The 25,661-nt window shown below is 33.0% G+C and overlaps 1 protein-coding gene across 1 annotated transcript in view; it reads right to left on the bottom strand.

The window, feature by feature from the left end:
* LOC111059115 (vacuolar protein sorting-associated protein 13A) overlaps positions 1-25,661 on the bottom strand; it is a 93,796-nt gene that overhangs the window by 43,310 nt on the left and 24,825 nt on the right. The window contains exons 10-28 of the mRNA XM_039432290.1: positions 25,013-25,232; positions 24,086-24,307; positions 21,207-21,319; positions 20,066-20,265; positions 19,109-19,275; positions 18,401-18,518; positions 16,844-17,155; positions 15,833-15,965; positions 15,046-15,276; positions 13,566-13,708; positions 12,472-12,658; positions 11,664-11,777; positions 8,162-8,341; positions 5,196-5,388; positions 4,242-4,396; positions 3,909-4,125; positions 2,798-2,988; positions 2,468-2,637; positions 959-1,223 (exon numbers count right to left, since the gene is read on the bottom strand). Of these exons, the coding sequence (XP_039288224.1) occupies positions 959-1,223; positions 2,468-2,637; positions 2,798-2,988; positions 3,909-4,125; positions 4,242-4,396; positions 5,196-5,388; positions 8,162-8,341; positions 11,664-11,777; positions 12,472-12,658; positions 13,566-13,708; positions 15,046-15,276; positions 15,833-15,965; positions 16,844-17,155; positions 18,401-18,518; positions 19,109-19,275; positions 20,066-20,265; positions 21,207-21,319; positions 24,086-24,307; positions 25,013-25,232 (3,531 nt within the window). The remainder of the gene's footprint in view (positions 1-958; positions 1,224-2,467; positions 2,638-2,797; positions 2,989-3,908; positions 4,126-4,241; positions 4,397-5,195; positions 5,389-8,161; positions 8,342-11,663; positions 11,778-12,471; positions 12,659-13,565; positions 13,709-15,045; positions 15,277-15,832; positions 15,966-16,843; positions 17,156-18,400; positions 18,519-19,108; positions 19,276-20,065; positions 20,266-21,206; positions 21,320-24,085; positions 24,308-25,012; positions 25,233-25,661) is intronic.

Below are 25,661 nucleotides of genomic sequence, written 5' to 3'. Positions count from 1 at the left end.
CCTTGTGAAATCGGACACATTTGGAGTCGTTTTATTATCCAATAACATAATATTATAATAAACTACCACAATAGCAAACACATCGATTCTACAAATCCATTGAATCTTCATATATAACATGAAATGATTTTTCTCCACCTACTTTATAATTGAATTAAAATTTCAATTATTATTATTAGCGTATGGCTTTTAATGGTGGGGAGACCCAAGGGTAGTTCCACCTCGCCGTATTATAGTCCAAAGTTCCCTAATGGGAAACCGGACACTAAGGTTATAGTAAGCACAATACTTTAAATTTACACTTTTCACTTCGGAATTAAGTTCATTTTGATGTTAAAAAGTCCAAACATATACAAAACCAACACAAAACACAAAAACACTAAGCCATAATTGGAAAATATTAAATTTAGACTATAAATTCAGAGCCGAAAATTTATAGCACGTTATAATTTTGCCATGGCAACCATTAAAATTTCAATAGAAATAATTCATTACTGGCTTTTAACAAATACACTTACTCGGTAAACTGACTTATAAAGAAGATTTGTAAAATTGTTTGATGAGATTCAACCTTATGAGATTGTATTATGCCTCATAATAAAATTATTATTAAACATTCGGTAATTTAAATTGATATATAGTCAAGTCACATATTTCAATTGTTATAAATTGGTGTAAGTGGAGGAAGAATGATGTGTACATCTTGAATTTGTTTTTCTCCTCCAGGGAAATTGTTGCTCTCAGGGAGATGAATTTTCACATTGATCCCAGATGTACATGTAACTATAATTTCCCGGAATAACTGCTTCCCCAACGCGAAAAGTTTCCATATTGATCCCAAATGCACAAATAACTATAACTTCCTCGAATTACTGTTTCCCTAGGGACAAAAATATTTTAGATTGATCCCCAGATGCACAAATAGCTTTCAGATGGAATAAACGTGGAGAAGACCAACCTGCGTGCTAGAATCGCCGACATATCCGAGATTGATGACCCCGCCCTCACACTGGCGCTCACCGGGCAACGCATCCAGCACAAAGCGACCCAGCTCGAGCAGGAAGGGTACACTGAGGTTGAGACGTGTGCGCTCCACCAGCACATTGACACAGCGCTCACCTGTCGCCGTCTGCCCAAAGTGCACGTCCACAATTGGCGGCATCGACACACTGATGTGGCTGTCGTCATCCGTCGTTTTCTGGCCTGCGTGCGACTGGAAGATGCTGCAACACATGCGAAACATATTGAGGTGTGATCACATTTTTATTGATGCGTTCATGTGCCGGAAAACAAGATCTGGAAAGTGCAATTGAAACAAGTTGTAACTTAAAGTAAAGTAAAGTAAGTTGTATCATAAAGGAAAGATAGCTTGAGAAGATATTCCATGGCATAAGTCGTTTATGATCCAAATTTAAAGCCGATTTCTGTCTATTATTACTGTTTTGGCCGGGTGAGAGTGTAAGAACGGCACAGTATGATAGACTACCAGCATCACATGGCTTCACGAAAAAGAACCACTAGGATTATCGACTTGAGTTAATATTGTAATTTGGAACATAAACTCCCTATATAATGGGATATCTTTTTATGCTAAATTATTTTCTCTATATTAAAAAAACAAGAATACAAATTGTAACGTAATTTTGTCTGGAGAAATTGATAAGTTCTTAAGAATCCATGTTATGGTAATATACTATTATAATAGTTTTTGATTTGTATTCTTGTTTTTAATATTTTTTCAATTTCAAAAGGGTACTATAATTCTATTTTATTTTCTCTATGCTTGTATGTAGCTGCTCACACTGAATGCAGGTGTACGCGTTCAGTGAGTTTTCCTATTGCTCTTTTCAGATTTTGTTTCTCATCTGCGTGTTTGGTCATGTATAACCAATCGTGCACTTGCAAATATTATGGGCATTCAATGTGATCACACACTTATTCATCTTAAATCCATGCGCCTGCTACTTCCGTTGTAAGAGCTGATTATTTTATCAATGTTACCTTATTCATGTCTCGGGAAATAGCTTCAATACCACCGTGTGATATAAACATTCTGAGACGGAAAAATCTTTCTCAGAATAAAAATGAGATAATTATTTATCATAATCAACTACAACTACAATTGGAATTGAAATAAAATTGTTTTCGCTATTGTACGATATTTGTACTGAATGAGTTCTATTGATAATCGTGAATAAAATAACACATATCTATTGGCTTCATAAATCGAATAAAGCAATGATACTGATACAATACAGACTGTCATTTTTTACTTTCTTAATATTGATAGTCGAACTGAGACAGAATGAAAGACGATAAGCCAGGAATAAACATTGGGGGTTTATTTAGAAACATTGGACTATTATTTCAAACTTTTCACTTAATAAATTGCCAAGTTCTATACTCTTTAGATTAGTTCATATCAACATCCTTAGTAGGCTGCATTAAAGAGTATGAATCCACTTACAGTTTGATTGGACCATTGTTCTCAGGCCTGATATCTTGTAGATAGCACGACTGCAGGGCTATTTTCATCTCCAAGCTTGAATCAGTGCATGTCTCCAGATTCAGAGTGGCTTCACCAGTTTCCAATTTGCACAAACCGTGGTTCATATCTCGTACCGGGGAACTCAACACCTGGATAAGAAAAATATTTATTGAGTACGAGATTGAAATACTTTTGATCAATATATTTTAATAGTGTTCAACTATAGTTCGTTTATGTTTGCAAGGTGGCCAGAGGCCAAAGAGTATTAATATACAGTTTTTACACCAATATAGTTGAATAGGTTTTCACCTCGTCCATATCGTTGAAAAGTATGAGCTGCAGTCCATCAAAAGTTAATCGTACAGTAGCTTCTTTCCTCACTTGCTCGTTCTGAGAGAAAAATGCTTGCAATTTGCGAACAGAGGGATCTTCAGGTAGCATTGAAGGTGTTGGCGGCTCCAGAGGTGATGTTGGCCTCCAAAACACTGTCATGTCATCGGCTGGAAATTTACAAATGAATTTATTGATTAGAGTTTTGTAAATTTGATATTGAAAAGTAATAATGTATTTGAATTTAAAAGGTTTAAAATATAAATTCAAAGTTAAAAGATATCTAAATAATGAATTACAATTGATAGTTCGAACAAACTAGTCTACATAGAGAATTTTAAAATCTTGGAATTAATGTTCATTACTGACATTCTGTATAAATGAACTGTATTCGATTGGTTATTTCATAGCTTCAAACAATATCCAAAGCAACTCACTCTGTTGCATTCATATCAAGGAATATGGGCATGCTATTGAAGGATGAATGTAAACAAATAATTGATAAAGCAACAATTTCATTATGCATGTTTGCTGAGGAAAATCTTCGCATGTGTCCAACATCTACGTTAATGATGGGACGAATGATAGTGAGAGTTAATCTGAGACCTACAGTTTTAGATGGGTTACGAAAAAAATGTACGTTTGCCCTCCTCAGTGATTTTACGAGGGCGCATGCCATATTGTATCATTGTACTTTGTATAATTAAATTAGTGATGCATTATTAATGCTACTAATAAATACTACGATAAGACAATAAGTTATATAACCTATATTCATTTAAAACTTTTTGAGAGATATAAAACTTTATAAGAATTGTCTTTTTTCGTTAGGGCTACTCTTTTTAAAAAGAGTAGATTTTTATTTTATATTTCTTTATAAAATTGTATTTTTAAAGTGCCTATTATACTACTTTATAATCTACAGAAACATTATAATGAGAGCAGCATCAGTGATTATTTATCATTGTAGTAATTTAATGATAAAATATTTCGTTACATTATTGACACAAAGATCAGTAGTTCAATGATATGTGATGAAAATTGAGAAAATTATTAACAATTATTGAAATATCAATTCTGTATAACTTACCAATGAACCGAGCATCATTGAAGTTATCAGACCAAACCGATAACAAAGTGGCAAGATCTCTCTGGCCCAAGTTGATTTGAATATTATTAATATTGCCGACAACTTCATAAAGTAGCAGTTGGGAGCAGGCTGAAATGTACTGGTTGGTCACAATCCCTCGATATCCAACAGTTCTTTTGATGTCGAATTGAATGTTGATAGGCTCAATAATGGGCTCCTGAGGAAAGAAATAGTTTTTCTATAAAAATGTGAATAGAAAACAAGATTTAGCATAACAGAATTGACATTGATTATTATTTATAGATAGATTTATAAGTGGAATATGTGAGGTACCTGTAATTCAAGAGATCCAGCAAGAGTCATAAGAGCTCTACAGACTTGTAACGCTTCAAATCGAACCAATATGTTGTCAATTACCGGCATTTGACAAGTATCTGAGGCTGGTGCTTTTGAGATTTCTTTGAAAAAGTTTTCAACACTGAGGTCACCTGGGAAAAAATGAATACAATAATACAGAGACAAACAAATGTAAATGGAATCGAGAAAAGTATTACTCTACACTTTACAATGTTAAATGACTAAGTAGATACAGTACCATACCTTCTATAAATCAGAGGTCAACTGATTTTATGACATAGTTTCTTATTGAATTTTCTCTATGAAATATGGTGTTCAATATCAATAAAATTACAATTTAGCACTATGTGGCTTATATTTATTAACTTAACATTTCAAAATTCAATTAAAAACATTGTCCACAGCACTGCGATTCGAATGATGGTGATGGGAGCAGGAAACCCTGTAACCAGTGTTCACCATTTAATCATCGCAAAGGTGTGCACAAGCCTTAAGGCTGAAACATAAGTATGAATAATTAACGAGATGAATTTGTTTTTAAAAACTTAGTTCCAGTATTGAACTGGGTTGTCCAAATACGCCAATCCGAATCGACTCCAGGAGATTCAATATTATAGTAGTTGATCTTGATTGGTAAGCCCAGCATTATCACCCAATATTTTCACACCTTAGGTTATTTATTTTTTATTCTCATGACTTTTACTGCCAGAGAGATCCTTCTGGATGTTCTGTCTCGCCGTAAAACTCAATGCCACTTCCTATTTACACCTCAGGTACTGATTTATCACATTGTAAACCTTTTAATAATTCCCAAGACGGATTATTTCAAACATCGAATGAAGAATATCAACTATAAACTATAGCCTATACTCATATCTATTGAAGATCGTTTATAATACATCACTATATAAGCTACTGAAAATGTAATACCTAGGTTGAGAATGATGAGGTTGGGAGAAGCCAGCTTTTGAGGTAGTAGTAGAGTAGGAGCATGTATGTTCAGAGAAAGATGAAGCTTTGTACTGCAACTCTTCACCAACGAAATTTTCTCAATGAGTTTGTGCTTTGCTAGGTGAAATAAGCCGATTATTATTCCAGGCTTGACGAAGGGCTCCAGAAAGTGCTGTAACAGAAAATTTGGTGTTTCTATAATATATTGCTTCGGTTCCAAACGAAACGGAAAATCTGGAATACTTGCCACACAATCTCAATCCCAATCTCATTTAATCTTTGTTTTTATCTTATTGCCACACAATCTCCAGAGATTTTACCATTATTTACAAATGTTGAAACTTTCTTTGCTGTAGCTTGTCTGATTTTAAACTGAAACGAATCAGAGCTTTCACAGGAGAAAATCATTGTTTTGCTTCTGAGTAACCTACCATTTTCAATTATTATGATATGCTTATAAGCATATAAGTTATAAGCTTATGAGTTATTTTATAAGATTTTTGGTTTCTGTGTTGAACTCATTTTCAGTTAACACTTATAATTGTTTTTTCTTGAGTAGTATTTCACATTAACTGAAGCTTATTTTTTCATATATAGACAAATTTGAGTGACTTACTTGGATGTCTATGCCCATTTTGTACAAAACCACCATATGGACTCTTCCCACATGCAGCTTCAGACTACCATCAGACTTGACATCATCCTTCTCCACATCGATGCCGGTTTGTCTGTACAGTTTGGGGCTATGTCTCACGTATTTCAGATCAATAACCTTCTCTTCGTCAACTGCAAGAACCTGTAAATTTAATACATTCAGTTTAATCATTAAATTCATGTTCAAAATTTCATATTTGAATTTTTAGAAGACCGAAAAACATTAATAGAACTTTGTTTTTATAAAATATGAGTTTTCTAATTTTATGACCAATATGCCTGTGTAATTTTATGACCAATATCCATGAATAGGGGCTGTTTCACAAGTTACGGTATTGTTTGTACATTACTACAACATGTTTAATGAATTCTTTGAAGATCACCATTTATCTACCTACCTTGCACCCTTCTAACTCTTTGATTGTGTCTCTTTGATCATAGCTACAATGAAGTGTTAGCTTGCCAGGGAGTGAAATGTTTTTATAATTGAAAATATTACACTTTTAATGTTTTAAAGTTGAACCTTCTACAGAAAAATGATGAATAATACATTTGGATCACAGGAAATCTTTGAAATAAAGTAAATATGTCGTTGAAACAGTAATAAATATTATAAAAGAGTAAGTATGAAATCTTATTATAAATTGAACAATAAAATACGTTACCTTGGGATACAAAGTCATATCTGAAAGATCGTCTATTGAAATGCCAGAAAGATGGAATCTGAAAATCATTCTCTCATTCGCTTTGAATAAACAATCGCTTTCTATTCCATTAATCTGGAAAAGAAAAACGAAGGAGTATTAGCAACGTTATGATGATTGCTTACTATCCACGGTTAGGAATTTTAATTCATCAAGTTTTAATACTAAAATGACGACTTGCAGACAATATTATTTGTGAAAAAATATAATATTTACTCACTGACTGGGGCATGCTTTCAAAAAAACATAGGATTCATTGTCAACTGTCATTATAACGTGGACCGCACTATAGACGTTGACATCCAGATTGGCCAAATTTCAAGTGTGCTAAAACAGCTGATCAAAAAACTTTTCTTCATTATTTGTGTTTATTATTCAATAATTAAAACATTTATAAGAATATCATCTTATTGTCATTTGAAAGAATAAAAAAGTATAAACTCAACCTCCCACATAATTGAACTTAATCTTTTAGGTTATTTTAAACAAATAAGAATAAAAAATAAAAATACTTGGACAATTTCCTGATTTTCAGATTACCTTAGATTTGCTAGAGCTATGACCTTCCACTTTTGCTTTCGGAACTGCTTAATAAACAATTATTCTCATATAAATATATTGTTCATTTCTCTGTGTGGCGAAAAATAGCGTTCGCACCACGGGCAAAAATGTTTTTCCGGCTCTCAATCTTTTCTTGTCCTCGGCCTACGGCCTCGGACTTGAAAACCGATTTCGTGCCGGAAAAGTCTCATTTTCGGCCCTAGGTGCGAAATATACTATTTTATTCTCATGACTTTTACTGCCAGAGAGATCCTTCTGGATGTTCTGTCTCGCCGTAAACACTCAATGCCACTTCCTATTTACACCTCAGGTACTGATTTATCACATTCTAAACCTTGAAATAATTCATAAGACGGATTATTTCAAACATCGAATGAAGAATATCAACTATAAACTATAGCCTATACTCATATCTATTGAAGATCGCTTATAATACATCACCATATAAGCTACTGAAAATGTAATACCTAGGTTAAGAATGATGAGGTTGGGAGAAGCCAGCTTTTGAGGTAGTAGTAGAGTAGGAGCATGTATGTTCAGAGAAAGATGAAGCTTTGTACTGCAACTCTTCACCAACGAAATTTTCTCAATGAGTTTGTGCTTTGCTAGGTGAAATAAGCCGATTAATATTCCAGGCTTGACGAAGGGCTCCAGAAAGTGCTGTAACAGAAAATTTGCTGTTTCTATATATTGCTTCGGTTCCAAACGAAACGGCAAATCTGGAATATTTACCACACAATCTCCAGAGATTTTACCATTATTTATTTCCATTATTTACAAATGTTGATACCTTCTCTGCTGTAGCTTGTCTGATTTTAAACTGAAACGAATCAGAGCTTTCACAGGAGAAAATAATTGTTTTGCTTCTGAGTAACCTACCATTTTCAATTATTATGATATGCTTATAAGCATATAAGTTATAAGCTTATAAGTTATTTTATAAGATTTTTGGTTTCTGTGTTGAACTTATTTTCAGTTAACACTTATAATTGTTTTTTTTTTGAGTTACAAATTTGAGTGACTTACTTGGATGTCTATGCCCATTTTGTACAAAACCACCATATGGACTCTTCCCACATGCAGCTTCAGACTACCATCAGACTTGACATCATCCTTCTCCACATCGATGCCGGTTTGTCTGTACAGTTTGGGGCTATGTCTCACGTATTTCAGATCAATAACCTTCTCTTCGTCAACTGCAAGTACCTGCCAATTTAATACATTCAGTTAAATCATCAAATTCATTTTCAAAATTCGAAATCTCATATTTGAATTTTTAGTAGACAGAGGAACATTAATAGAACTTTGTCTTTATAAAATATGAGTTTTCTAATTTTATGACCATGAATAGGTGCTCTTTCACAAGTTACGGTATTGTTTGCACATTACTACAACATGTTCAATGAATTATTTGAAGATCACCATTTATCTACCTACCTTGCACCCTTCTAACTCTTTGATTGTGTCTCTTTGATCATAGCTATAATATATATAGCTACAATGAAGTGTTAGCTTGCCAGGGAGTGAAATTTTTTTATAATTGAAAATATTACACTTTTAATGTTTTAAAGTTGAGCCTTCTACAGAAAAATTATGAATAATACATTTGGATCACAGGAAATCTTCGAAATAAAGTAAATATGTCGTTGAAACAGTAATAAATATTATAAAAGAGTAGGTATAAAATCTTATTATAAATTGAACAATAAAATACGTTACCTTGGGATACAAAGTCATATCTGAAAGATCGTCTATTGAAATGCCAGAAAGATGGAATCTGAAAATCATTCTCTCATTCGCTTTGAATAAACAATCGCTTTCTATTCCATTAATCTGGAAAAGAAAAACGAAGGATTATTAACAATTATTGAAATATCAATTCTGTATAACTTACCAATGAACCGAGCATCATTGAAGTTATCAGACCAAACCGATAACAAAGTGGCAAGATCTCTCTGGCCCAAGTTGATTTGAATATTATTAATATTGCCGACAACTTCATAAAGTAGCAGTTGGGAGCAGGCTGAAATGTACTGGTTGGTCACAATCCCTCGATATCCAACAGTTCTTTTGATGTCGAATTGAATGTTGATAGGCTCAATAATGGGCTCCTGAGGAAAGAAATAGTTTTTCTATAAAAATGTGAATAGAAAACAAGATTTAGCATAACAGAATTGACATTGATTATTATTTATAGATAGATTTATAAGTGGAATATGTAAGAATATGTGAGGTACCTGTAATTCAAGAGATCCAGCAAGAGTCATAAGAGCTCTACAGACTTGTAACGCTTCAAATCGAACCAATATGTTGTCAATTACCGGCATTTGACAAGTATCTGAGGCTGGTGCTTTTGAGATTTCTTTGAAAAAGTTTTCAACACTGAGGTCACCTGGGAAAAAATGAATACAATAATACAGAGACAAACAAATGTAAATGGAATCGAGAAAAGTATTACTCTACACTTTACAATGTTAAATGACTAAGTAGATACAGTACCGTACCTTCTATAAATCAGAGGTCAACTGATTTTATGACATAGTTTCTTATTGAATTTTCTCTATGAAATATGGTGTTCAATATCAATAAAATTACAATTTAGCACTATGTGGCTTATATTTATTAACTTAACATTTCAAAATTCAATTAAAAACATTGTCCACAGCACTGCGATTCGAATGATGGTGATGGGAGCAGGAAACCCTGTAACCAGTGTTCACCATTTAATCATCGCAAAGGTGTGCACAAGCCTTAAGGCTGAAACATAAGTATGAATAATTAACGAGATGAATTTGTTTTTAAAAACTTAGTTCCAGTATTGAACTGGGTTGTCCAAATACGCCAATCCGAATCGACTCCAGGAGATTCAATATTATAGTAGTTGATCTTGATTGGTAAGCCCAGCATTATCACCCAATATTTTCACACCTTAGGTTATTTATTTTTTATTCTCATGACTTTTACTGCCAGAGAGATCCTTCTGGATGTTCTGTCTCGCCGTAAAACTCAATGCCACTTCCTATTTACACCTCAGGTACTGATTTATCACATTGTAAACCTTTTAATAATTCCCAAGACGGATTATTTCAAACATCGAATGAAGAATATCAACTATAAACTATAGCCTATACTCATATCTATTGAAGATCGCTTATAATACATCACTATATAAGCTACTGAAAATGTAATACCTAGGTTGAGAATGATGAGGTTGGGAGAAGCCAGCTTTTGAGGTAGTAGTAGAGTAGGAGCATGTATGTTCAGAGAAAGATGAAGCTTTGTACTGCAACTCTTCACCAACGAAATTTTCTCAATGAGTTTGTGCTTTGCTAGGTGAAATAAGCCGATTATTATTCCAGGTTTAACGAAGGGCTCCAGAAAGTGCTGTAACAGAAAATTTGGTGTTCTATAATATATTGCTTCGGTTCCAAACGAAACGGAAAATCTGGAATACTTGCCACACAATCTCAATCCCAATCTCATTAATCTTTGTTTTTATCTTATTGCCACACAATCTCCAGAGATTTTCCCATTATTTACAAATGTTGAAACTTTCTTTGCTGTAGCTTGTTTGATTTTAAACTGAAACGAATCAAAGCTCTCACAGGAGAAAATCATTGTTTTGCTTCTGAGTAACCTACCATTTTCAATTATTATGATATGCTTATAAGCATATAAGTTATAAGCTTATGAGTTATTTTATAAGATTTTTGGTTTCTGTGTTGAACTCATTTTCAGTTAACACTTATAATTGTTTTTTCTTGAGTAGTATTTCACATTAACTGAAGCTTATTTTTTCATATATAGACAAATTTGAGTGACTTACTTGGATGTCTATGCCCATTTTGTACAAAACCACCATATGGACTCTTCCCACATGCAGCTTCAGACTACCATCAGACTTGACATCATCCTTCTCCACATCGATGCCGGTTTGTCTGTACAGTTTGGGGCTATGTCTCACGTATTTCAGATCATAACCTTCTCTTCGTCAACTGCAAGAACCTGTAAATTTAATACATTCAGTTTAATCATTAAATTCATGTTCAAAATTTCATATTTGAATTTTTAGAAGACCGAAAAACATTAATAGAACTTTGTTTTTATAAAATATGAGTTTTCTAATTTTATGACCAATATGCCTGTGTAATTTTATGACCAATATCCATGAATAGGGGCTGTTTCACAAGTTACGGTATTGTTTGTACATTACTACAACATGTTTAATGAATTCTTTGAAGATCACCATTTATCTACCTACCTTGCACCCTTCTAACTCTTTGATTGTGTCTCTTTGATCATAGCTACAATGAAGTGTTAGCTTGCCAGGGAGTGAAATGTTTTTATAATTGAAAATATTACACTTTTAATGTTTTAAAGTTGAACCTTCTACAGAAAAATGATGAATAATACATTTGGATCACAGGAAATCTTTGAAATAAAGTAAATATGTCGTTGAAACAGTAATAAATATTATAAAAGAGTAGGTATAAAATCTTATTATAAATTGAACAATAAAATACGTTACCTTGGGATACAAAGTCATATCTGAAAGATCGTCTATTGAAATGCCAGAAAGATGGAATCTGAAAATCATTCTCTCATTCGCTTTGAATAAACAATCGCTTTCTATTCCATTAATCTGGAAAAGAAAAACGAAGGAGTATTAGCAACGTTATGATGATTGCTTACTATCCTCGGTTAGGAATTTAAATTCAAGTTTTAATACTAAAATGACGACTTGCAGACAATATTATTTGTGAAAAAATATAATATTTACTCACTGACTGGGGCATGCTTTCAAAAAACATAGGATTCATTGTCAACAGTCATTATAATCAGTTTCTCTTCGATATTTTGATCAGTTGAACAGAGATATTAGACGATTTTGAGAATAGATTACTCATCTTCATGAAAAATTGTAAAGAGCTTCAAATATAATGGAATGCCATTCCAATTATATTTTTCTTTGCTGCAAAATAATACTACTTTGGAGAAGTAGAATGCAAAAATACTACTTTTTATCTTCTAAGATACACCGTTTCTCCATTTTCACAGCAATTGAAACTGACTGTAGTTAGATAAATAATGATAATAGTGATATCGAGTGATATCAGCCAACCTGGTTGGTTCAGATTTAGTGTCAGAGTTTTCAGGTCACACCTGATCAATTTCAGGGCCTCTCACATGACCTAACGACTGTGTATGGCAGCCGGTTTTTATTTTTTATTTATATTTAAGACTATCCCTAACGAAAAAAAACAAGACAGTTAGATAATATAGGCTAAATTTGATTACTTTACTGAAATTATTATTACTCAAAATAAAATACTTACCTTAAATATTAAAAACTCCATGTCAGTGTCACATAACCTGAGACTGAACTGGGATAAACGGAATGAATAGCTGAACTTCGTAGCACCAGGAGGGATTGGTGGATCCTGGGATCCCGGCCAGGGCCACTTGATGTAAGGCTTCACTTTCAGCACATGCTGCCATATCTCTAACCCTTGACTTTTCACTCTGAAAATAAAATTCCACATTTTAAAAATGAGAAATCTATCCAATACTACAATTATGAGTTCATGATAAAATTATCAACAACTTGAAGAACGAGGATAAAACACATTTCATTGGAACATGTCCCATATTACAGATTTTGGCAACATTTTGGCAGGGCAGAACTATCTCGGGAAGACTGGAATAACTACCTGAACAGAGATGACTGGCTGAGGATGCTGGTGCATCCAGTGTTGGTGGGTGGAAATACAGATGTACTAATTAATCTCAAAATTGAGAGAATAGTGAGTTGATAACTGTCGAATGAACATTTCAATTAATTGAAAAAGAATTGTATTTGGAATATTCAATTTGTATAAAATTAACGTGAGATATACCTCACACTGATGGTCGTTGACCAAGGGTTTAAAGCTGCTATGCTGGCATTTATAACTGTAATTTCCCTTTGTATGATTGGATGTGTAAAAATGAAAGCGAAATATTCATTCATCTTCATCTTGAACAACGTCTTCTATAAATGAATATTTATTCAGGTCTAGAAGTGGGAAGAATAGGTAGTAAATTTCAAGTAGACATGAGTTCAGTGTTTTTTACTCTATTAGAATATTAGATTATTCTTCGATAGTTTGTAGAGTGTGTTGAATTTTGAGTCTTCTTCTTGAATTCTTGACATAGAAATTCAAATATTGATTTGTAAATAGATAAAAACCACAATCTTCCATGGTTCATGCACAGTTTCAGAGCAAGTTTGTTTCTCCCTCGTCATTTCAATTGATGAAGTGAATTATTGAGGAAATACATTATTTTATGAAAGGAAATAAGAGTTTGGAGCCAATTCTTTCTGTGGATAAGGAAATGTAACTTCCTTGATGATGAAGTACACTTCAAATGAAAAGTGACCATTACTTACTTTTGGTGCAAATACTGCAGATATTTATTCATTGTCATGATAGCTTCCCTATGGAGAATGATTGATAACGATGACACATCAATTACAAGAGACTGCTCCACGTTGTGGAAATGCGATTTGAAGTCTGGACAATCTGACTTTACCTGTAAAATAGATTACAATTATTAAAATTGAAATCATTAAAAATTATTTTTTTCAATGATATATTTGTTTACAATCAATCATCTTTATTCAAATATACATAAAAATGTACAAGAATGCGTCAATTAAAATAATAATTCCTTAACAAATAACATGTCAGTCATTACAAATATATAAGAATTTACATTACTTATCTAATAGTCTTCAAGGATGGTTTTCCAGAAACTCATTCACCGAGTAATAGGCTTTTTCTATCAAGAATTTATGAAAGTTACCTTTAAATTTTCTCAATCCACTGTTTGTGGATAATAGTTTCAAAAAGCTTGGAAGACTATTGCAAAATTTGCACCCTGCATAGCTAGGCTTCCTCTCAAATAATTTCCTCCTATGAGGCTGAGTTACAAAGTTTTCTCTCCCTCTAGTGTTATACGAATGCGTATCGGCTCTAATTCGGAAATTCGTTCTATTTTGGACAGAATGCACAATCAGCATGAAAATGTAAATAGAGGGTACTGTTAGTAGGGATAGTGATCGGAATTCTTCTCTACAATGGTGGTTGTATCCGAGCCCCGCCATATACCTTATCGCTTTCTTTTGTTGTAAAAATATTCTTTGAATATTTTCCTTTGAAGTACCACCCCAAAGCTCTATACCGTACACAACATACACTCATTAATAAACACTTGATTGGATAAGTAATAAAGGAGTAATTAAAGTTATGAAAGTTGTATACTTGAACACGAACAATTATTATCACGACACAGCACTTCTAATAAAAAATATTCTTCTTCCATGATCCAAGTAATTTACACAAGTATATTCACGTTGAAAGGCAATAATTATTGAACGCACAAATGCGTCTGGATTCTTGAGAGTTCTCGGGTTAAATACGAGATTCTCCCGAAATATATTGTGTCAGTTGTCAACGGATGGACTGACCTCAGAACAATGTATTCCATGTCCAATTGTATCAACTAAAATGATATTTTAGTGAAGATATCTGATGAGTCACTCCTTTATGAGAATTGGCTACCATATAAATTTGTAACATGGACAATGTTGTCAGAGATGCTGAATCTATTTTTTTCTGTACTAGTTACTAGTTTTCCATAATGAAATGAAAGCAAAATATTTGGTATTTTATTTCTAATCATAGTAATGTAATAGAACAGAACATTGTGTCTTCTGTAGAATTGTCCATAATGAAATGAAAGCAAAATATTTGGTCTTTCACTACTAATCTTAGTAATGTATAATAGAACCCGAATATTGTGCCTTTTTCTACAGTATAACCTGTGGTGAAAATGAGTCTACCTATGTTAGATTGAAAATTATTTACCTTTCTATAGAGAACAGTAATAAGATCTTCTGTACAGTCGGTGGAAATCAAATCGAGGTACTCTCCGGACATGCCGACATGCAGTTTATCAACCAGTTGCAGTCCGCCTATTGAGGCCTGGATGGCAGGGCCATATTCCATCAGAGCTGTATCGCAGAACATCTTGCTCAGTCTCAGCATCAGGTACGGCTTATCAATGCGGTTGTTCGACCGGAACAGTTGGATCACAATCTGAAATTGAATTACTTATTGAATATAAGTGTGGTTTTGCAAAGGACAAGCAGTTTTTGTGAGGGAAGATTTGAAATTGTACACATTTGAAATTGTTAACAGATTTTCGAGAGAGAAACTATGATCATAGAGAAAATATAGCATAAGCCATCTTACGCTATATTTTCTCTATGCTATGATTACGGGATTTCAGTTGCACCTGGGTGTGTCTTTATTTGGTCCTATTTCAATTCAATCCATTAACTTGTATACATTAAAGAAATAGAATTGCATTGATAATTTTCTCTCGTAAATAATTATGTGTAAAAGAGGTAGCCTAGATAATGTTGATCGCGACTCCAATTAAAATTTTACTCAAGATTTCAAAATTTCCCAGCGAACGTTATGATGTATAGCTTCTTTGTATTTATTCTCATTGCTTAACAGTGTAAAATCTAACAAAATGAATGATTTTTTACTTAATACAAACTATTAATAGAATTCAAAAATGTATTGAATTTTCTTGAAATATTCATGTCGATATTTTTTCCTAATAGCATATGAAAATACTACTTACCTCACCAATGACAAATCGAAGAAGCATAGTTATGACATTGTTAGGGGACACATTGTCATCGAAGCCAGGAAGGTCAACAGTCCTAGCCCATAGTTCTAGTTCCTCGTCACTATGGTCGGATGACATGAAACTCCTGAAAAAATACAACATCTATTATTTACGAACAGCAAAGTTAACATCAATATTATCAAGTGCAAAGGATTTTAGTTATTTATCATTACAAAACACAAATCAGCAGTCAGCTAAATAAAATGAATATAATTTTCTTGTTACCTATCCTGTTATTTTTCAACGTGATCTGTAAGAATATCGGTTCTAAAAATAAGTGTTGGAGTTGATTAATGAAAGCGATCGAAAGTAATCATCGAACCCACAAACGGAAAACGGCTCTAGCCATAAGTAAAAACTCGCCACACGTGTGTTGATTCAATTACTTTGAATTCAGACAGTTATTTGATGAAATTTTATGGAGAATAGACCATTTCTATGACCCGATCCTTAAAACACATGTCTCATGATAATTTTGCTACATCAATGAGTTTTAATGGTATAGTGAGGTCCACGTTATAATGGCAGTGGAGAAAGATAGAACAGCGTAGCCGTCGATTCTTTGCCTTGCCACTGTCTTCTGTAGAGGTGAGCTGATACCGGTATATCTGATGTTCCATAGTATTAAACTGCTCTTGTAAAAAATAATCATAATTTATTAAAGAAAATATATTTTTCAATGATTGAATAATGACATTTCATAATTGAGATTGAATTGTTGATTTATTATATTTCTACATTGTTAAAAAACGATGTGGCAACGTTGCGGAGCTAGAAAAGGAAAGCGTAATCTGCTTTGTCGAATTTAGATAAGGATAGCAGCAACAATGTTGATCAAATACTGCCATTAAAACGTAGACAGACCTCACCATAGTTTATTGATGGAGTTTGACAATAAAGAAAAAACGAGTGCATGCAGGAGCGACAAATCTAAAATGTGTTTAATAGGCAACTGCAACTAACTTGTCGACTTGGAGCATGGCCATCTTGGCAGCGGCGGTGTCGTAGGCGCCCGGCTTAGCGGCCTGCCTGCTGAGTTCGGCCTCGACCAGAGCCGCCTTGAGGCCGCTGAGTCGCGCGACTTCACACAGCAGTCGCACGCGGTCGCCGACCAAGTCGGGCTCCTCCTCGGCCGCCATCATCATCGACGACTGCGACACGTGCACTGTGTTCGCCGACGGCGGCGGCACGTTCAGCGCGAACAGCAGCAACGAACCGATGCGGCGCTCCGACAGGTTCACTTTCAAGCTCGTCAGTGAGATGTTCAACTTGTGCCTGCCAAAACAAAACGATGCGTTCAATTTCGCAGAAATTTGACAGATTACCAAGCATTCAAAGAAAATTTGATTATTATTCATCACCAAGCACTCATACATTGTACCATACATTATTATCATAGTCATACACTGGATCGATTGAATAAAAATTAGTATCTAGTTACTAGCAACTAGTCATTAGTTCTAGATATACAAATAATACTATACAGCTGACTCGAATCCTAGCATTCACTTGAAAATTACTTAGAATTAGCAATTGCTTTTATTTGATCGAGCTATTGTATTATCTATTGTATAACTGAGAATTCTGAAAAACTTTACAATTACAGTGGAATTAAAACATCTTCTAACATGGAAGAATCAGAGACATTGTATTCAATTCATGTTGAAACATCTGTAACTTACTAATAGTGAGTAGGTTTGTGATTTTGTATTAAAATTTTATCAAATAAGTGCAATAACTCTAAAGTTTTTTATTTATTGTGATTCATTCAAAGTATTATGTCAACCTTCAAAATTCTCAAATCATTATTCCTGGACCGAAAATGAGGTGACGAAGCAGTATGTGAAAAATTATGATGGTATTCCATTCATTCTTCCTCAAAGTTCTAGCATTTGGAGCAGAGATATGGAGGTAGATGAAGAACCAGTTCAGCCAATTAGAGTGAAGAATAGAGTCAAAGAGACAACGCGGAGCCAAGTTGACAAAACAGGCTCAGTCGATGCACTGCTTTCAGAGAGGAAACCAGGTATGTGTATCATGAGGTGTTGAACACACACTGAAGACTAGAGAACGCAGTCCGTTCTAGCACAGCAACATCGTGGTCGCTGAATCCCTGATTATTTCTGTCCTGATTATTTCTGTTCTGCATATCCCTCCGAGTTGGAAGATGTTTTTATTCCACTATAATACTGATTTTGTTTATAGAAAAACGTATATAAATTTTCTTAAGAAGGAACTGAAGATGATTAATCGGCATTACGTGCAATTCTATTTTTTTTAATGAACACAAGTTAATGGATTGAATTGAAATAGGAACAAATAAAGACACACCCAGATGCAACTGTAATCCCGTAATCATAGCATAGAGAAAATATGGCATAGGATGGATGGATTATGCAATCTTTTCTCTATGATCATAGTTTCTCTCTCGAAAATCTGTTAACAATTTCAAATGTGTACAATTTCAAATCTTCCCTCACAAAAACTGCTTGTCCTTTGCAAAACCACACTTATACTCACCTTGGTAATTGTCTGTATTCTGGTCTCACACTGTTTGAAAAAACCACTTGGCACTGTACTTTAGGAATGAGATGGAGTTCAGAGTCATGTCCTTTCTTAGCATCTCTCCATTCATCACCTGAAACCACCATGTCAATACATAAATAAACATTCTATGCAAATGAACTTATTGCAAATCATTATCAAAACAAAAGTCTAATAATTTTTTCAAGAAATGTGAATTCTTTATTTATTTATTATAGAACAAAGAAGACTACAGGTATTAAGTCCAAAACAGTCTTCACTACCATTTACAATCGAATAAAGCAGGTTACTAAAAGAAATAAAAATGAGAGATACAGTACATGCAATTCACAAATACATAAGAAAGTTGATAAGTAATTGAAAGTAATCTAAGTATAAGTAATACATTTTTATACAGAATGAAGATAATGAGTTATAAAAAGAATACAATTGAGCATAGAAACAGGTTAAGGGGAAACATGTGCCACTGTGGAAAGAAAATTGATTAAAGCAGTTGTCTTCTACGGGCGAAATATCAAGTTTTTGTGATACCAAATCTTGAGTAATGATAAAAATGTATAATCAATAACATTTCAACTACTTGAAGCGTCTTGATTACAATGTGTGTAATTGAATGATTTCATTAGGAAACCATTTGAATAAAAAAATTATAAAATTAAACATATATATTGCAATAAGACTCACCTGAATCACATAATAATACTTGTAGATCTGAGAGATCTAAATGCAGCCTATCGTACAATCTCTCTTCAAGCTCCATTTGGGTTGCATCTTCAAGGCAAATATTTGTCGGCTGAAGTTCGGATTTCATTTTAATTCTTCCTAAATCAACTACTAATAGGTTACCGCCCCTGAAAGCAAATTCAAAGCACAACATTTTTCAAAATCATGATTGGAAAGTATGATGGTGAGAAAGATAACATTTTTAAAATGAAAGACAAAACTTTTAAAAGCTTTAATTGGATTGATGTCCAAAAACATTACCGAAACATTATTGCGAATATTGTTAGGAATATGATAAAATACCGAGAAATAAAGCACACATCTTTAAGGAGAAGAGTGATATCAAAATTCAAATTCATGACTGATAACTTTGTAATACTATATGAGAGACTATAGGAAGCCCAAGCACAAGTTTATTTCTATTTTATTCTTCTATTTACTTATTACTGTCTGACATTTAATATAACAAGTTTTTATTTAATATATCAATTAGAATAAAAAGATACATAAAGACAAATTTACAATAGAACTCAAGTTTATGGCCTAAGCCCGACTTAACATGTTTGCTACCATCGGGTTCCACAAAATTAATTGCACAAGTTTTCCTATGATATGGTCTTCTAACAAGTGTGCTATAGTACGTGCAAACCTTAGTTTGCAGCATGGGGCTTTTTGGCAAATGTTATTTCAATAGAAGCACTTAGCTATAGCCGTTTTTATACTGATTTTACCAAAAAGATCTACGCTCTATTTTCGCTATTTCTCTCACACAGGCTCTCTAAATTCCGTGAAATCTGGCAGCGCTGTACTCCATAAGAGCAATAATGCAAACAAAGGTTTGCACAGACTATGGATACGTTCTTCAGAAACTTGGTAAAATCATAATTTTTTTTCTAGAATAGAATTAATTATACTTACCTCTGAAGGGATCCTAACTCAGGTACAACAAAGTAAGGCAGTTTGAGGTCCAGATTGAACTGAATTACATTATGTCTAGAAATAGCTCGCTGCGCTAACAGCATGGCTTTCTGTGAGGTGGTGGCACAAAACGACTTGGCTATAGAGGATAGTGTAGTCATGGGGGCTTGCAGGAAGCTCATTAGTTCGGAAATTGCATGCTGAAACACAACATTAACATTATCTACTACCTTTACTTGTATATTATCCTTTCCTATTTTTATCCATATTAGTAATAGTTTACAGCACTATTTTCAGCATAACATGAAGCAGATAAGCCAATCTGGTAGATTTTGATACATAGCATTTCATTTCATCAAAACTTAGCATGGATATTCACGTGCAAAGTCTTACAATTATCTATTTAGAAGGGCCAAAATACAAGAATCAAGAATTTTTACTGTAACAAACAGAACAGTCAATTGACAATAAAAGTCGATTTTATCTGAACGATGAACTAATAAGCAGCAGCTCAAGAAAATAATGATCCTTATCTAATAGAAATAATATTTCATTTCTGCTAGGGCTTACTAGTAACTTTTATTTCTTCAAGACAAATAACAAATTTTGAAGACTTGATAATTACATAATTGGCCGAAACCGGTCGTGTCTTCAATAATGAAGGGTACGTACTTGTAATAAATTCTATAAAAAAGTAATATTATACAATGAATCGAAAACTTATTAGATTTAAAAGGCTATAATAAAAAGTAATGATAGTATCATTTCAAAATGTGGAAAAAAATTTTTATGTTCCATGTTTGAATTCTGAACTTTCATGAGGGGTGGCTGTGAAAATTACCTCATCAATCGTCACCTCATTGGCATGAAAAGGGAACAACAATCTTCTCAGCCAGAATTTCTCTTTTTAAAACTATTATAACTGTCTTTTGAATATCAGCTCATTATCAATTTTGAAAACCTTCAGTATAATCGATCAATCATGTAATAAAGATTTACATGAACACATTATTATTACCCTAAGCTTTAGATGAACTGGCTCGTTCAGTTTTTAATAATTTCATTCAATTTCAAATTATTATCATCAAATACCATAAGGCTAATTATGAAAAAGAAAAACTTTTGATAAAACATTGCTCACCTCATGATAGACTATTTCCACTGATTCCAGCCCTAGAGCGACACCATAATCTGCTTCCGAGTTGAGCGGATTCTTTTCAAAGTCTATACTAAGGAAATTCGACGATGTATTACCTGAAAATCAAATAAATTCAAAATAATTGACAATTTCTTTTGTTGCAACTAAATCTCAGCTTCTAAGCTTGAAGAGGTTACAAAGCTCAAATAAAAATTTAGTTTTTAGTATTATAAAGTGCACAATGAATCAGTAGTAGAAAAAATGAAATTTGAGATAAAGTGGTTGTTATTAACACCATGAAAATCTAAAGTGGAATAATGAGTTAAGGGGCTAATGTAAAACACGAATCAGATAATAAGATGTAACTATTAAAATATAAAATATTATATTATTATTAATTTTGAATTATTGCTCCATTTGTGCACGATTAAACCATAAATATTTATTCGATAATCTAATAAAATAATTTATTTATAGAACTGAGAACATTTAGCATGCCATTTCGATAAATTGGAAGAAATAATATATGATAATGAAAAATGTGAATTAAGTTACACGTTACCAGAAAATCAGTGAATAGCAATTATATAGAATAGGTTTAATGTATCATTCAAACGGTAATTTTCGGAAGGTATAGAGAAAGATTCAAATTATTTGATTATATAACATAAAAATATAGTTATATATAATTATTATGATATAGGTGTGATAGGATAAGAAGGATTCAAGAAACGAGAAAAAATGCTAAAGTAATCAATTCTTGGAACGTGAAATTCAAGAGTAGAAATACGCAAATTATTTACAAAAATCATTCCATCAGAAATTCTGTACTTTTATTAAGAAAAATGCAATTCATCACAGTACTTAGAAAAGGCATTTAGTGTGGAATGCAAGCCAGGCAATAATACAAAAGTATTATTATTAAAAATATTTTTGTAAATTTCAACAATAATATAATAAAAAAAGTGTTTTCAAGCATGTAGAAGAGAAGTTTATGATCAAAATGTTTACTGTATTTTAAATGTAATACGTGTAAGAGTTATTATAGTAGGCTACTTGAGAGTAAAGCAATGAAAAAAGGTCTCACAAATATTCAATATAAATAGAACTTATACTAAGCAAGTGTATGTTATTATTTACTGCATAATTCTATGCTTAACTACGGAATGGTTGAACATTCTGAATAATCTATTTATCATCTTATGCATTAATTTGTTAAGAATTCATTCATTTGATAAAATGCTAGAACAATTTAATTAACAGGCCTGCAGTCTGGTGGAGCTGATCCAAAGATAGTATCATCAAGAAAGATTTTCCAAGAGCTCAAAATATATTATAACAGTTTTCAACTATGAATACTGAATTATTAAAACAAAAGCATTGATATTATATTAAAGCTCACCAATAGTTTGAGGAGATTCAATCACAGGTATATCTAGAAATCATATAAAATCGAGTTTTCGTAGTAAGGGAATAGTTTGGTTCAGCTCAATGTTATTGGGGAAGATTTACTCCATGGGGTGATTTTGTTTAAAAGATCATATGCTAATAATATTTTAAATGAATAGGTACTTGATTTATTTAGTTCATTCAATGAATAAAACAAAAAATCTTTAAGGTCAAAGGAAGTTCATGACAATGTTTCAATGTATTAGCAGCATTTACATGATTGTTTAAATAAAATGAGAATTAGCACCAATTAACACCACAGTATATCTATAACAGTATTTTATGGGTTTTATCATGAAAAAATAAAGGCATCTATATTGCAAAACATCGAATTAGAGAACTGAAAATAGACTTTACTACACTGAGTTCAATGTTTATAACATAGGAGTTAGATAGCTAACATCAATATAGATATAGTTTGTCTTTTCGGTCTAAAAATTTTATAGTTTTTTCAAAGTTTGGAATTTTCTAATTAATTGTGATTTATTTAATTTAATTTAGAAGTATTTTTTAATTTAAAAATGATTTTTGTGTTTTGAATTGTAAATTTAGTGTGTAATTGATGAATGTTAAGTGACACATAACCTAGCTACATTTGGACTGTTGTATAAATTAGAATTGGAACCGTTTTGGGCTTATAAGCCTGTGGTACTTTTCTGTAAGTTGTGTAATTATTCTGAATGATTAAATAAATAAATAAATAAAATAAAAATATCAATTCTGTATCATGATGTCATTCGTTCCAATGCAAAAAGGAAAATGTGCAAAGTTTCTTGAATATAAAATCATAAATATAAGTATTCAGTGAGTATTCAGTGAATTCTACATTAAATAATGTTTTATATATGATCTTATATTCAAGAAACTTTGCACATTTTCCTTTTTGCATTGGAACGAATGACATCATGATACAAAAATCGATATCTATATTGATGTTAGCTTCTAATAAATGCTAAAATAAATTATATCATTATTTATGCCAAGTTATGTTCAACAGATAAATTTGATTTGACTTGAAGTCAAAAACTTTCCAAGCTACACAATATTATTTGAACAATCTCAGTTATATTGATTTATCAAATCCACTGTGTTTTTCTTTTTACATGGAGTTTACCATAAATATAATTTCATTATGATGAAATCAACAATAAATGCAGATATTGGCTTGACTTTCTAAACTTTTTAGAAAATATTATGCATATCTAATGAAAGTTTACAACTGTTTTGCAGTATTTTTAGTTGATCAATTGTATGTGTATTTATCGATTGCATACAATCCAGTTTTTTCGATTATGACAAAATAACAACTTGATGTTGAAAAAAACGTAGAAAAGCACTTTCATTTGTTTTATTTCCTTTCAAAGATTAGGGTGTTCACTGATTTAGAGTACCTATGTTCGGTTATGAGAAAATTACAAAACAAGTGCACTTACCAGTGAGTATATTGTCAGCCGTCAGTATGGGCACCAGGTCATGTTCAATGCTAGCGCCTTCAATGACCAAACTCTCGACTCTGGCTGAGATCTTGTAGGCCTTGGCTGACGGCCGGGTCTCCAGGCTGGCCAGGAATTGGGCCACTGTCACAACTAGCATTTCCCGGCCTCGGTTGATCAGGCTCAGGCAGCAATTGGCCAGCGTGATGTTGATTTTGTGTTCTGTTAAACAGAAGTGATTTTTATGTATGAGACAATAAATTTAAAAAAATAATTCGAGTTTAGCACAATTTACAAATCAGATCGATAATATTGATATAAGAATGGAAATAACAATTAAAATTCCAACTAATTAATCAGCAGTAATTCAGTTCCACATTTTCAAAAAATTACGTTAAATCCACAGGAGAATACTTAACAGTTGAAGAATTGGAATTTTGTGATACTTTAATTTGTCTGTATATGAGAGCCTTTTCCTATTTTACAAGTTTAATTTGTCTGCGAGAGCCTTTTTTTGGTACTATACTAACATATTATTAATATCTTATAAATTTTCATCAAAAATACTCAAATTGATGAAAGCTATAATTCAGAAATATAAGGCTGTGTCAATCAATATCACCTGTCTTTAATCAGTTGATTATATCTCCTTAACAAAGTGCATAACCCAGATTATCTTGTTTGATGCAGGCCAGACTAAGGGTCAAAACATAGGAGCGGCGAAGGTAGAGGGTAAGAGAAAAAGGAAATGATAAGTAATGCATTTAATCAAATGTCTCCGCTTCACTCTTTGTACGCCTTTACCATGTTTAGAAACATTATTTAAAACATGCATTACTTTTCAACACTCCCAGCTACCTGCTAAGCAAATCCTCTACTTTTGCCTCTCCCCTGAGTTTTGATACTGGAGAGAGCACAGAAACTGACCAATATACTGCTTGGGCTTCTCGGGACAGGCCGGTCCTTCCACGTAGCCGATGGCATCGTAGAGCTTGGCTTTCTCCGAGGGAGACAGCTGCGCCCAAATGCCCCGTCCCTTGCCGGACACCACACGCAGCTGGGTTCGAGACTTCACGCCCAGCCACTCTCTCCACCAATCGGCTTCCTGCTCGACCACAACTACGCGTTCTGGGCACTCCCTAAGCAACTATAAAATGGAAAACATCAACAACATTAGTCTAAGGGCTGTTTGCACAGTAAAAGCTTAAACTGAATTGAATCAGATGGTGGCATAAACTCAAAATGAATCACACTATAACGTACGAGACTTGATATTAATCCAATCCACATGAAATGAAATTTCATTTGAACACCGTTTGAAAGTGGAAGCTTAAACTGGATTGAATCAGCTGGGGAGGGAAGGTTAATCTCAAAATGAAACTAATATTATAACAAACAATAGGCCTACTTTATAATATGCATTTAATTCAGTTTAAGCTGAGATTCCGTTTAAATTGGCACTATGCAAGGGTCATGGGTCATATGAACTATCTCAGTTTGAACGGAGATTGATCAACTGTTGGTTTAAACCTGAAATGTAAAACATTATAATAAAAGCGATCATGTGAACCTGCAT

This window comes from Nilaparvata lugens, chromosome 7 (assembly GCF_014356525.2).
Source record: "Nilaparvata lugens isolate BPH chromosome 7, ASM1435652v1, whole genome shotgun sequence".
NCBI classification, from domain to species: Eukaryota; Metazoa; Arthropoda; class Insecta; order Hemiptera; family Delphacidae; genus Nilaparvata; species Nilaparvata lugens.
This window is presented reverse-complemented; position numbering and strand designations above follow the sequence as displayed.